The sequence below is a fragment of the Chelon labrosus genome (genome assembly GCF_963514085.1).
Source record: "Chelon labrosus genome assembly, chromosome: 15".
Classification (NCBI taxonomy): domain Eukaryota; kingdom Metazoa; phylum Chordata; class Actinopteri; order Mugiliformes; family Mugilidae; genus Chelon; species Chelon labrosus.
This window is the reverse complement of record NC_140348.1, coordinates 13,053,840-13,067,399: the sequence shown is the minus strand read 5'-3', so window position 1 is coordinate 13,067,399 and position 13,560 is coordinate 13,053,840. Positions and strand designations below refer to the sequence as shown.

General features: G+C 44.6%; 1 protein-coding gene across 2 annotated transcripts; it reads left to right on the top strand.

Annotated features, from left to right (window-relative positions):
• The first annotated feature begins 1,008 nt into the window (after nt 1-1,008).
• LOC311500470 (phosphatidylinositol 3,4,5-trisphosphate 3-phosphatase and dual-specificity protein phosphatase PTEN-like) lies at nt 1,009-11,834 on the top strand. Of its 2 annotated transcripts, XM_084561890.1 has the most exons (10): nt 1,010-2,143; nt 5,909-5,993; nt 6,083-6,127; nt 6,221-6,264; nt 6,460-6,698; nt 6,929-7,070; nt 8,580-8,648; nt 9,194-9,360; nt 9,871-10,308; nt 10,424-11,834. In XM_084561890.1, the coding sequence occupies exons 1-10, from the start codon at nt 2,065-2,067 to the stop codon at nt 10,604-10,606; spliced, it is 1,491 nt and encodes a 496-aa protein (XP_084418016.1). In that variant the 5' UTR covers nt 1,010-2,064; the 3' UTR covers nt 10,607-11,834. The 2 variants fall into 2 exon arrangements, with proteins under 2 accessions (XP_084418017.1, XP_084418016.1); XM_084561891.1 differs by lacking the exon at nt 8,580-8,648 and having other exon boundaries at nt 1,009-2,143.
• Nucleotides 11,835-13,560: the final 1,726 nt, after the last annotated feature.

Below are 13,560 nucleotides of genomic sequence, written 5' to 3'. Positions count from 1 at the left end.
ATCCTGATACTTTTTCAAATTACACTTAGCGAATGGGGAATTTGAAGGACTGATTAATTTTGCTGTAAGGACTCACATTTCTATGAGTGTTCCTCTATAAGAGTCTCCCCAGTCTCCCCTGTAAGAAGCAGATTCCTTATTAACCTTACGTGGGATCAGATCATTTAATCTGCAATGTTCTAGGTAACCCCATTTAAATCTGCTGAACTGCATCCTCAGTACTTTACAAAATCTCCAACTAATGTACATCCAAAATGTCATGTCACCGCGAAACGACCAGGGCGTCTGCTGATGTAAATCTCCTGCCTCCTAGAGGCCTACATGTCTGTGAATATGGGTTAAACCTGATTTAACACTTCAAACCGTGATCTACCTCCCACAGGAGCACAACAGGCACATTTCTACTCAGGTGTTCAGCTCTGGCATGAAGGTGGTCGCTCATTTGAATGTCAGCAATCACAGACTTGATATGGAATGATTTGCATGGAACTTGGGTTTACGTTTTGGATTTCTAGACATTCGTTAGGAGGTGATTTTGCATTACAAATGGGTGTTTCATTCCGCAGAGCCTTCTGCTGCTGTGGTGAAATGCATCAAAAGTAGAACTGCAGCTGATGGATGTTTTTGTTCCTGCTTAATCATCTGATTTCATTCTCGGTCACAAAATGGGGGAAATGAATGAATGAATGAATTCACATGAATGTTTGACATTCAACAGAAGAAAAATCATTGACAGTTAACTATCAAAATACCTTTGTGGTTATTTTAGTGTGGACTGAAAGCAAAAACACACGTTACAAGTTATTATAAATAAACGAAAAAAATATATCTTTTAGTTTTATTATACATGTTGTGAACGATTCTCCCACTGATGGTGTTCATAATTGTAAATAATGACACTGTTTTTAAAAAAAAGGACTGATTTGACTGAGATTGTATTAAGGAAGCAGCAGCTAAACTAAAAAATTAAAGTACACATGAGACATGTCCCATGATCGTTAGGTTACAGTGACACACTTGCCACAGTCTGACAGTTTAAACAGCGAAAAGTGACATTATGTTGGAAACTTCCCTAATTACAGACACACGTGATCACTTTGACAGAAGGGAACGTCACACGCGGACACACTTTATCCTTCCGCCCGTTACACGAAATAACTCCACTATCGCGCGTTGTATGGTTAAATCAACTCCGCGCGTGTGTGTTCGGTTATCGGTGGCGGATATTAATTTTCCGAAGCAACATTAGGTGCCTCTGCGTTTGCAGGCGTTAATTAAAGCTGCGGAACTATACAGCGAAGGCGGCGGGATATCTGTTCTAAAATCCCAGCCTGCGCTATCTTCTTTTTTTCCTTCGGTGGAGGCCATGATGGGAGCCTGAGAGTTCAGCTGGAGCGAGAGGAGAGAGAAAAGATGATTCCCCGGGACGGAACTGTCAAACCAGCCTGTTCACATTTCTGATCTTTGTATAGTCTATATACATATAAGGTGGAGCCTGTCACTTTTTTCGGATGTGTTCATGGCAATCAGTCGATGACAATGTTGAATCGTTAAGGAGGCTTTTGGATCGAGAAGGAGGTAGCATTAGCTATTGTTGCTAGCTAGCTGTGCTAGCTAGCTAGTTAGCTAGCGAGCTAGCTACGTCTTAGTGACTGGATACGGGTTTTGAGAACCGGTGAGTTCTCTATTCTCTGCTGTCAATCGCGGCAGCTGCCATTGAGCCATCAGCTTGGACTGCGTCTGACATCTACAGGCTTTTCCGAGGACAACTGCATGTATTTTAATCGGGGGTGTTTGCAAGACGAATCGCAGGATTGGGAAAGTCGGGCCTGCACGGAGGAGCAGAGCGAGGCCCGTCTTTATGATCCAGAGGAAGCCTTTCTAATCCTACCGACGGCCACGGCTAGCTGTGCTGGCTAGCACGTCTCTACGAGGACCTGCAAAATTCAGGAGCCAGCGTCCGAGAGCAGACCCCACTGACTGCGACACACAGGAGGAGACAGTCAATACCAGATAAACCTGATATCAACATTTACCCCACATAGACTCCTATCACCTGCTACAATGGCTGCGATTATAAAAGAAATGGTCAGCCGGAACAAAAGGAGATACCAAGAGGATGGTTTCGACCTGGACTTAACATGTATCCTTATCCGTGTGCCTTTTATTTTCACAGCTTCCGCAGCGTCTGTCAGTAACTGTGTGATAATTGTATTGATTAGTCGCACTGGAGCCAGAAATGTCAGCGGAGTAACGTGAGGTAGTTAGCTCCCCTGCTACTTGAGTTAGCTAGCTGGCTAGTTGGTCAGACAGCGCAGCTCTGCTGTCACCCAGCATGTTTGAAAGATGGTGGATCTGTCAAAGCGGCACGCATAAATGTCACAGTCATGTTAGAGCTGGAAAGCCCCGCTCTGCTGGACACAGCTATGTGTGACTTAAAAAAAAAAGGCCATTTAACTTGTGTTGCCTAGCTGTGTGACTGGCTTGAGGTTGTCAGATTGTAGTCAGTTTATTTCATCATAATTTGGTGCTAGTGTCACGGTGTCAATTTTTAATCTACCACCTTTGTGGTTTATGCTCGTATGCTCATAGATCTACATGGGTGGTGTGTAGTTTTATCAGGTGGATCTATTATGACAAATGTGCAAAATAGCTGAAAAGACTCACATCCCTGTTGTTGGCTAACCCCCTCAGCCTTACCTCACTCACCTGTTTCCTGCATGGGTGAGTATCAATTGCTGGATTTCAACACAGCTTTGAGAAGTTGAGTGAACGTTTTTTTTTTTTTTTTGTCATGTTTCACGGCGATGTGTTCATTTCCATATTTAAAAATGGCCATTTTAGGTCTCTCGGTGCAGGGCTGATCTCATGCCACGGAAAGTGTTTGACCTGGTTTACTGGTGCTGAGGTTGGCGCTCAGTGATAAACTATATTAGCAGCTGATGTGGTTGACTGTGGCCGGCTAAATACAAAATGTAATCTGTGACGGTGGAGAGTGGGTCAGGAGGATGGCTGTGCACCTGACTCTTTGAGTCCTGAGTTTGATATTCAGTGACAGCTCGATTTTTATACATGTAAAAAAAAAATCCCTTTGTCCTGGTTCGTGTGTTGAGAGTAAATTAAATAGGTTTTGTTTTTTGCGGATGTCAGCTTGAGCTTTGGGATATTATTATAGGACTAATTATTATTCTGAAACTGAAATTATTCATCTGAAGATAACCCCGAAAAAATGTTTTGCACATAAATCTATAATGAAAGTCATTGTAAGACACATCCCGCTTTGGTTTCTGGTTGGATGTAAAAGGCCTTAATATTTATAGACATACTTTGCTCTCGTTATTATCAGCGCCGTTATTAACTTGCTGAGTTTCCCTTCTTAAAAGAATGGAAATCCAAAGGCTGAGTGCTAGCTACCTTGATTGACACTAAAGATAGAAACGTGCTGAAGTGATTTCACGGAGTGCTGTCAGCTGTGATGTATGTGCGACTGCAGATGCTGAAACGTGAGCATCACAGTATTTGATCAGATGTCTTTCACCTGGTTGTATAATGTGGTGAAGTTTTTAATGTCGTGTCAGCCGGTGGCAGGACGGTGTGGTGTGCCTCTGCAGCTTTGTGCAGGTGTTGAAGGGGGCACACCGCTAAAAAAAAAAAAAAAGTGGCATCTCTCCTCAGCTTGAAGCCTCTTCTACTCGTTCAGATGTGGGCCCTTTTTCGAACTCTCTCTTTTATCATTTTTGGCACGGTGTCTAAAAACAATATGGGCTCTCTGCAGTTATGTAATGCAGTATCACAGTTCTGGGAATTGCCCTTAAAATAGAGTTGCCAGTGATCTTGTATCAGCGTTGCTGTCTGAGTGCTCTCTCCCTCTCTTACCCTCTCAACCCACCACCTCTCCTTTGCTCTTTTTCTCCACTACTCCCACTGTAATTCTCCCTCCCTCTGCTTGCCCCCTTTCCTCTGCTCTCCTCCTTTCCTGTCCTCCCCACCTCCTCCTCCTCCTCCTCCTCCTCCTCCTCCTCCTCACTTAGCTCTTTGCCGGTTCCCACTCTCCCTTTTTCTCCCCACTCTCTTAGTTGTGGATTTGGCGTATGCAAAGAGCCGAGGCAGGGCTGGCTTTAAAGAAAGGCGTGCCTGAAACGGCAGATTTTACTTCTTTTTTTTTTTTTTCCCCCCTTCCACTTGGAGCTTCCGTCAGGGGTCCTGCATATGCGTTTCCTCCCAGCTGCAGAGACCAAGCCCCCCCATGCCCTGGGCTGAGGCTCTCCTGGGAGCTGTGGAGCTTTTTAAAAACACTTAAAATAGCGGGATCACTTTGCCTGTAGGTCTTAGGGTTGGAGCACACCATTAGATAACATAGAAAACCAGTATTTGTCTCCTTATTAGGTCTTTGAGGCATTAATGGACAGGATTATAGCACAGTGTGTCTACTGTGTTAAGCGTCATGGAAGCCGCTCGCCAGTATGCAAATAATAGCATAGATTTGCTATCGGGCTTGTTAAATTCATGCATCAAGGCCTGTGTTGGGCATAAAAGTTGCGTTATTCTATCGCTCTTAGAAGAATTTGTTGAAAGAGCTTGTTTTTCGCACAGTTTGGTGTCCCATCATAGTTTTTCTACGCAGCTTCCGTCGTCATACAGTTGGCCTCGGCCACTCGTTAGGGATTCCAACATTTTTTCTGAAGCGATGGTACAATGAGTGTGCGTTTGTCAAGTGTGCCATGAAAAGAGAGATGTCCTTGTGCGTCTTTTTTGCATATGCAGGTAAAGGCAAAGTCGGGCGATGGTGGCGCGGAAGGCTGCCGGCCGCGCTTTCTCACCGATACGAGTCAGTTGTGTGTGTGTGTGTCTAATTTTTCTGACCGTTGAAAAAGTGATTTGACACTCGTGGGGTAAAAAAAAAAAAAAAGAAACAACTAAATAAATAAATAAGGGTTTTCTCAGACTAAAACAAGACGCATCCAATTACAAATATTCGTTTTTTTCTATTTCTGACACCTTAGCGCAGGAAGTGCAAGAAAAGGTTGCCCTTTAGTCAGCGGTTAAAGTGTGAAATCCCACGGCTTATGGCGACGAGCAGACTTCAGTTACAGGTAGGCGTTGCAGCCGAAGCCTTGATGACATGCATGCCAGCTGAATTATTCTTTCTGCAGCGACGTATCGCTGATGTGTGCCTTCAAGACCGTATGTATGTCACCATGTAATTGGAATTTTCCATCACGGTCCCGTGCTGAATCGCGGAGCCTAGTTCGACAACTTTAGACCACAAAGGCACTGCGCAGAAGAAGAAGAAGAAGAAGTAGTGCAACCAGAATTTAAACTTGTAGTGGAATCTGCTCTGTGTGGTTCGTAAAAACTCCCCTTTCACCTGCAACACAATGCATTCTTGTTTGATAAAACTTTTTTTTTTTTTCTTTTTTTTTTTTTTTTAAACCCGTGTGACTTCATGGTGCCTACATTAAATGTCCCAGATATTCAAATCGGGCCCGGTGGAGCTCAAAAGAGAGATAAGCCGAACATTTGCGATCGTCCCAATATAACTTTGGGATCTAAAAATAAACGGCAGGTCAGGGAGCGGCGACTCTCCTCCCCGTGCCACCCACATGTGGGCCTGGCTGAAGCGGGTAGTGCTGTTACTCCTGTCCTCTCTCTGCCTGCTTCTCACTGTCAAGGCCATCTGTCACAACACACGGACCAGCGCCCCTCCTCTGTGCGCCGACGTATCTGTAACTACAACAACACACTCGCGTTGGTTGATGCCGTCTCCGCGTCCGTGCAACTGTGCTCTTATAGACATATTTACTCCCTTTGAAACACATTACTTCTTCTGGGTCTCTAAGACGTGGTGCCTTCATGCTTTAGTTTCTGCAAACGCTTGTACATTTCCTTGACCCCCTTGCTTGAACAGATATCTACCCAAACATCATCGCTATGGGCTTTCCAGCAGAGAGACTCGAAGGCGTGTACAGAAACAATATAGACGATGTAGTACGGTGAGTTATGCTTCTTTTATTTTCACTACCAGAGGGTTCTTTTTATTATTTGTTTATTCCTAATCACATTCTCTATCTCCTGCAAACAGGTTTTTGGATTCAAAGCATAAAAACCATTACAAAATCTACAACCTGTAAGTGTAACTGTTTGTATCTGAACTGGTCTTTGTTTACTTAGCAACTTCCTCTGCGCGATCGCTAACTGGAGTTTGTTCTTCTCATTTCAGCTGCGCAGAAAGACACTACGACGCTGCCAAATTTAACTGCAGAGGTAGGCTGCTTTACATCTTCTATAAACGCTTCACAAAATGCTCACCATGCGCCGTCCCCCTCCCCGTTTTGTCTTTGCTGACCGGTTTCTGTTCCTGTCCACGTTTTCTTTTCCCCAACCTCCTCCTCCTCCTCCTCCTCCTCCTCCTCCTCTGATTACAACTTCGCGTGGGTCTCCGTCCCGTCACGCCATCAGTTGCACAGTACCCCTTTGAAGACCACAACCCTCCTCAGCTGGAGCTCATTAAGCCCTTTTGCGAAGACCTGGACCAGTGGCTCAGCGAGAACGACAATCACGTGGCGGCCATCCACTGTAAGGCCGGGAAGGGCCGCACCGGGGTCATGATCTGCGCTTATCTCCTCCACCGCGGCAAGTTCTTGGAGGCCCAAGAAGCACTCGACTTTTACGGAGAAGTCAGGACAAGGGACAAGAAGGTGAGGACAGAAATTGAATTAAACCTTTTCAGCCGTTTCACAGAAAAGAGGATGTTTATACGGGTGTTTTGGGGGGTGATGTCACAAAACCGTCTGTGTCAAGCAGATTATAAACGGTGCCAGCGTCTTGTTTTAACACATGTAACTGCTATGTTTAGAAGATGATCTTACGCTGCTAATTTCATCGGACAACGCCCCCAGATCTGTAATCTTCGCTCTCTGTGTCGCAGGGAGTAACGATCCCGAGCCAGCGCCGCTACGTCTACTACTACAGCTACCTACTGAAGAACCAGCTCGAGTACAAGCCGGTGGCGCTCCTCTTCCACAAAATGGTGTTCGAGACTCTCCCCATGTTCAGCGGGGGCACCTGCAGTGAGTCATGTTCAAGTTCCAGCTCCAAACTAGGGCGTAGGCTTCGGTGCTTTTTTCCGAACGGAGCGAGGGCCCTGGATGCGTCGGCGCACTGTAGGGCTCACCCACGCTACGGTTTAGCGCCCGTAGAACAGAGCAGGTCGTCATCCGCGGTAGAGCGGGGTTGACCTGCGCCAGGGTTTTAATTTGTGTACTTCTTCGTGCAAGAAGCTAACATATTCTCTGCCCCACTTAAGAGAAAGTACTGAATCAGGTGTTTTAATAGAAATGGAAATGACATCAAGATGATGTAAAGTAGTTTTTGGCTTCTTTGGCACATGAAAACCCTTTTATTATTCCTTTTCGTTAAGATGAGTTACAAAGTGCACCTTTTTAAATGGGGCGGTGCTTTAGAGAGTACAGTAGAAGCCATAATAAGAGTTTTATACGCTTTACTTAACAAGGAAGTAACTAATAAGAAATAGAGAAATTACATATACTGCTCAGTGATTTATTTTTTACACATACACACTCAAGTGTTAATAAGTCACAGTTTCAGTCGCTCAATCATGAGTATTTACATATCACTGCATGTTTGCTCGGAGCTCGAGTGGTTTGACTGTTGTCAAATGGTGTGCACGCAAACATTTGCACACGTTGTCCCCTCCCGTTTCGGTGGCTGCAGTGACACAGGCGCAGAGCAGCTCCTCCGCTCGGCATACGTTACACTCTTAATTATCTCTCCGAATTTCAGCTAATCACATTTTTTCACTGTGTGTATTTTTAGGTTAATTCTGTTTATTTTGCTCTGTTACAACCTCAGGGAAGAGAGGAAAGAAAGAAAGAAAGAAGAGAAAAAAAAAAGTGAAATAATTCTGCTTATCTGCTCAAATGTGTCTGAGTCACACTGACAGCTAAAAATGGACAAATTCAGACACAAGGAGAGCACGTCTCCTTGTGTCTGAATTTGTCCATTTTTAGCTGTCGCTCAGAAAAAGCGCCTCTTCTTCCTCCGTGTCTGTGGCTTTCTCGCCCTAACACCTCATTGTGTGCTGCGCAGCCTCAACTGTATCGATCCTTCTCCTTCCTGCTAACTCTTCCTTTTGAAAGAAAAAGGCCCTATTCTGAGTTTGACGTCTTCATGCACTGTTTTATTTCTTTTTTTCCCCCCCCCTTAGTTTTTAGCTCGCCACATGATTGCAAATTGGAGTTTGATACAAATACATCCACATCACACACTTCTTCTTAAAAAAAAAAAAAAAAGCAAACTCTGTTCTCGTTTGATTTTCAGCAATCTCAAGTTCCCCCTTTGTTCCTTCCCCTTTGTGTATCTCACAACACATGCACTAAGTGCCACGACAAAAGACGCGCGCCTTCGCTTTATGGCCTCGTACTGTATGTTTTCTTTTTTCTTTTTTGGTTTTCTTTTTTTAAGAAGAGCTATGTAGATGTAAATATCTGTGTTTGTGCCTGCTGTGCTGTCAGGTCAGCCGGGCCCTGTTTGTGATAATCTCCTTCTTTCTCTCTAAGGGGACAGTACCGTTAAAAACAGGAGCGAGCCGACCCCTCAGGGCTTCAAGAAAGGGAATTGGCATTGGGGTAAATGAGCCTTTCATCCATTATTATTATTTCACTCATTTGCTTTTATAAGGCCCCAGAGATCCAGCAGGCGGGAGCAGACTGGGGGTAGACATGTTGCGTAGCAGGGTGGGAAAAGCTTAAAGGCATATGAAGTTATCTCCAACACCACCCTCCCCGTCCTGGCAGGAAGAAGAAAGGGTTAAAAACCTCTAAATGCAACGTGTTGCGCTGGTCCAAGACCAAACCGTGACTGTCTATCAGAATAGGGTCCTGTGTCTCTGGTTCTGGGTCTCTATGGGTGTCTACTTCCTTTCACCTCCTTAATTTTTATTATAATATTTTTGTCACTTGCACTTATTCAGCGGGGGGAGTTTGTGGTGTGCTTTTGTCAAACTAATGTGATAACACCGGTATCCTGTGTCCTGATTTCACCCTCTGCTCCTCTGTCACTCACTGTCCTCCTCCTCCTCCTCCTCCTCCTTCATCTTCTGGTTTTTGCCCCCCACCACCCCTCCCCCTTCACAAAATCTCACACCTCATCCCTCTGCGACGCCGTTTTGCAGATCCCCAGTTTGTGGTCTACCAGCTGAAAGTGAAGATCCACACGTCGAACCCAGGTCACACGAGGCGCGAGGACAAGCACATGTTCTTCGAGTTCCCCCAGCCGCTGCCGGTCTGTGGAGACATCAAAGTGGAGTTCTTCCATAAACAGAATAAAATGATGAAGAAGGTTCGTCGTGTTCGTTTGTGGCGTGTCGTCGTAGCTTCACTTGTTGCATGTCATTATGTGACTGCTAGTTCAAAATTAGACTAAGCATTTTTTTTACTTCCTCGAATAAACCAAAACTAAAAATGTCTTATGAATATATCTTAACTGAACTGAAAGAGCATGAGTTCATCCCTCATTCATTGTCCTGCTGCCGTAAATACACGAATGTGTATTAATCCATGGCTTAAAATAGACTATTTAGTCCTGTTTGGTAAAAGTTATGTGGGTAAAAGGCTCAGTTTTTCCTAAAATAACTGGGCGTAACTGAGCTTTTTTTAAAAAGTGAAGCTATTTTTGTGAGTAGCTTGTAAATATTACCATCTTCATTAGAAACAAATGTGCACTGGGCGGATTGGTTTTGGTTTTTAACAGGATTTTTTGACAAACAGACAAAAGTTTGAGCATATGAAGGATTTTTATTCCTTTTTTTTTTTTCACCCACTTTATTTTTCTGTTCCTTTTCCCCTCCAGGACAAGATGTTTCATTTTTGGGTGAACACATTCTTTATTCCCGGACCAGAGGAGAGTCTGGACAAGATCGAGAACGGGGCGGTGAACAATTCAGAGAGCCAGCAGCAGGGGGGACTGCCGCCGAGGTCGGAACCGGGACCAGGACTGGAACCGGGGACGAGGTCGGAACCGGGACCAGGCCAGGGCAAGTCGCAGAACGCGAGTCAGAACGAGCCCAAGGATGCCAGCAGGGAGTTTGGCAGGCCCGTCGGTAGGGACAGCTGCAGGGACATTTGCAGGGACATGAGCAGGCCCATCGGCAGGGGCATTGGCAGGGACAGTGTCAAAGAAAGCGACAGGGAAAGCGACAGGGACTACCTCATCCTGACGCTCACCAAGAATGACTTGGACAAGGCCAACAAAGACAAAGCTAACCGCTACTTCTCGCCAAACTTCAAGGTAAGTAATGACACACGCTGTTGTTTTTAGAGTTGAACTATGGAAATAAATATGATGAGACTTGTTTCATGATTATCTCATTGCACATACTAAAGTCCATTGTCCTAATTTCCAGGTGAAGTTGTATTTTACGAAAACCGTGGAGGAGCCGAACTCTGAGGGTAGCACTTCGACATCCGTCACCCCGGACGTTAGCGACAATGAGCCAGACCATTATCGATACTCTGACACCACTGACTCTGATCCGGAAAATGAACCTTTTGATGAAGAGCAGCACACGCAAATCACAAAAGTGTGAACTCTTTTTAAAACAGGAAAAAAGAAGAAATTATACACCTGAAAAAAAAAAAAAAGGAGAAAACTTGAATATAAACTCAAAAGAAGAACCTTTGTCCCTTCCCTCCCCCAGAACGGCAATAGAATATCATCATGTCAAATGCCAATTTTAGGGAAAAAAAGATAAATATCCTGACCAATATATTGTTTTTTTTATTTTTCTTTTTTTTCTTTGGCACGGCCATGTACCATGTGCGAGGTATTGACACTGTTGCCCCATGGGAAAAGGTGCTGTAGCTATAAAATTGTGTTTATATATATATACATGCGCGTATGTATATACATATATACATGCATATATAAACAAACTTTTTTGTGTCAAAGACAATGGAAAGAGTACCACAATCAGGAGACGGGAGTTGAAGTGTGGGAGAAGTTAGAATGATATACTAGGACTATGCTGCTCCTTCTCCTGTCTAAACCAAGGCCAGTGCTGCAGTCACTTTGTTTCACTCTCTCTCTTCTCCTCCTCCTACTCCTCCCCCCTTCTCCTCTCATCTTTTACTCTCCCCCCCACTCTCCATCCTATCCTCCTTCCTATATTCCTTTACTGTGAATGCTTCTTGTGCTCTTTGCAGGCTGTCTCACGTGACTTTTGGCCTTTGTGCAGTGCAAACTGCATGCGGGCAGTGGGTTAGGGGGTGGGCGGGGTTATGAAGAGGCTGTGATGATGTCTAAAGCATTGCCATTCCTGTTCCCACTGTGTACATGTTTTAAATTATGCAGAACAAGGCATCCCATGTAATTGTTAATGTTTTTTTTATCCTAAGATAATAAAAATATAATACACAAAACAGCAGGGAGACAAGTGTTTGCAATAATGTCGACACTACATTTAAAGGACAATGGTGATTTGCATGTATTGGAATTGGCGTCCATCCCTAATAAATGTATGCAATGTTGTCTTTTCTTAAAGAAACCAGCTCTGAGATGTGTCTTCTGCGTGGGGTTCCCCAGTGCTTTGAGTCATGCCCATAAAATTACATCAGAGGTTTATGTAATGCTCTCCCTTCCGTTTTTTTTTTTTCTCCTCCCCCAGCTAATGAAAATCATGCAGAGTGAAAATGAATTCTGTAATATGCACTTGTCACCGGGCAGCTAGGTCGGCGGCAGTCTTTAACCTGACGCCGCCGCTTTCTAGCCGAACTCCACGATTTTAAGTGACAGCGCCCAGACCCTGCAGTCTGAATTTTGGCATGTGTGAAGTGGAGCGTGTGCGCGGCGAGTCGCGGAGCGAAATGTGCACGGCGGCCACGCTTTGTGAGAAAAATGCTGTAAAGCAGGTTGTCGTTGCAGCTGTTGGCGCCGCGTTAACAGTAACTTCCTGCTTTAAAGGTCAGCGCTGCAAATAGCGGATGGAACCTGAGGTAGGGAAGTGATGGAAAGATTGTTATAAAAAGTTCACCTGAGGGCTGAGTGCCCACTTCAAGCAAAAAACAAGCTAATGGCAGTCTGAGGGAGGGAAAAGAGTAGAAAAATGTTATCATTTGGAGAGGCGACAATTTGCTTTTGTTCACACTTGACTGGTAATTGAACTTCATGTAACCAGTCTTTTATGATATTTGTGCCAAGTAATAGTACATTTCCATTGTGATTCTGATTTCAAAGCAGACTGACCTCTGAACCTTGATTAAAGACATAAGCCTTTCGTGAGCCAAGAGCTGCCTCACATACCAAACCAGCAGTGTTGCATGCAGAGTGGCTGCTGCTGCTTAATCAAGGCGTTCTCCACATGAAATGAGCAGAGGAAGGAAAGGCTACCAGCCCAGGAGGGAGGAGTGCGAGGCCTCGAGCAGACAAGCCTGCCCCGCTCGCAGGCTTGTGTGACTCCCCAAATGAAAGAGTAACAGGATTAACAACCATGTCGCTGTGATAGCGGAGCAAAAAGTGGCAGGACCCTGGCTAAAGCGTAGCCCAGAGTCTCCCGATAATAAAAATAAAGTATGAATTAAACATATATATTTAAAAAAAAAAAGAAAATGTTCCACCCCCAGAGGCTGGCTGTCACATAATCCCCCTCTGCTCTATTAAGACTCTTTGGTGTTGATAGAGACATCAAAGCCAACCAGTGCAGCGTCAAATGAGACAGGCAGCATTCGCAGGGGCCCGGCTGTAATTGGCTGAGCCGAGAAGGAGGGAGAGACTCGGGCAGATTAATAATGGATGTGGTGCGCTGGGTTGAGAGAGACCAGAGAGAGATGCTTCAGCTCTCCACAGGCAGACTGAAGAGAAGGAAGGGCCCCGACTTCACTAGAGTCCACGTCTCTGCTTTTGATTGCAGCCCCTCTCCGCCCGCACTAACTCCACATCTGAAAGCTGCACCTGAAATATTAATCTAAATCAATGTATAGCTTCATTTGTATGTTCTGAGCTCTGCCTCCTCTCAGAGATGTTTGGTTTGTCTGCATCGCCACCTCTTGAGGGATGAGCCGAAGACAGAGAAGCGGGCGATTTGGAGGAACGTTTGCTTTGTGTGTTTGAATATAGATTTACCTCCAATATGAGGGTGATATATTATACATCAAACAGTGATGCAATGCAATGCACCGTTTCAGGATATGACAGAAAGAGAAGCTACTTCTACTTCTCTTTCTACCTCATGTTAGTCCATTAAGAAAGAAAATTTAAACACTTAAATTAATGTTGTGAGACAGTTATAAGATAACTTCAAAGTTATCAATTAGCTTAGGCCTTGTCATACTCTGACGTTTAATGGATTTCCTCCCAGGGTTAAAGTGTATGAATGTCATGTTTGTTGTTATTTGAATCTCTGAATGGGGAAAGACCTCAAAATTTAGTTGTCTTCCACCCAACACATGTTTGAATCACCTTTGTGACTATATTGTCCTATTAGCGGCCAAGCTAAGCTAACGAGCTATTAATTCTGGTTCTCTTATGATGCCTTCAGGCGGGCAC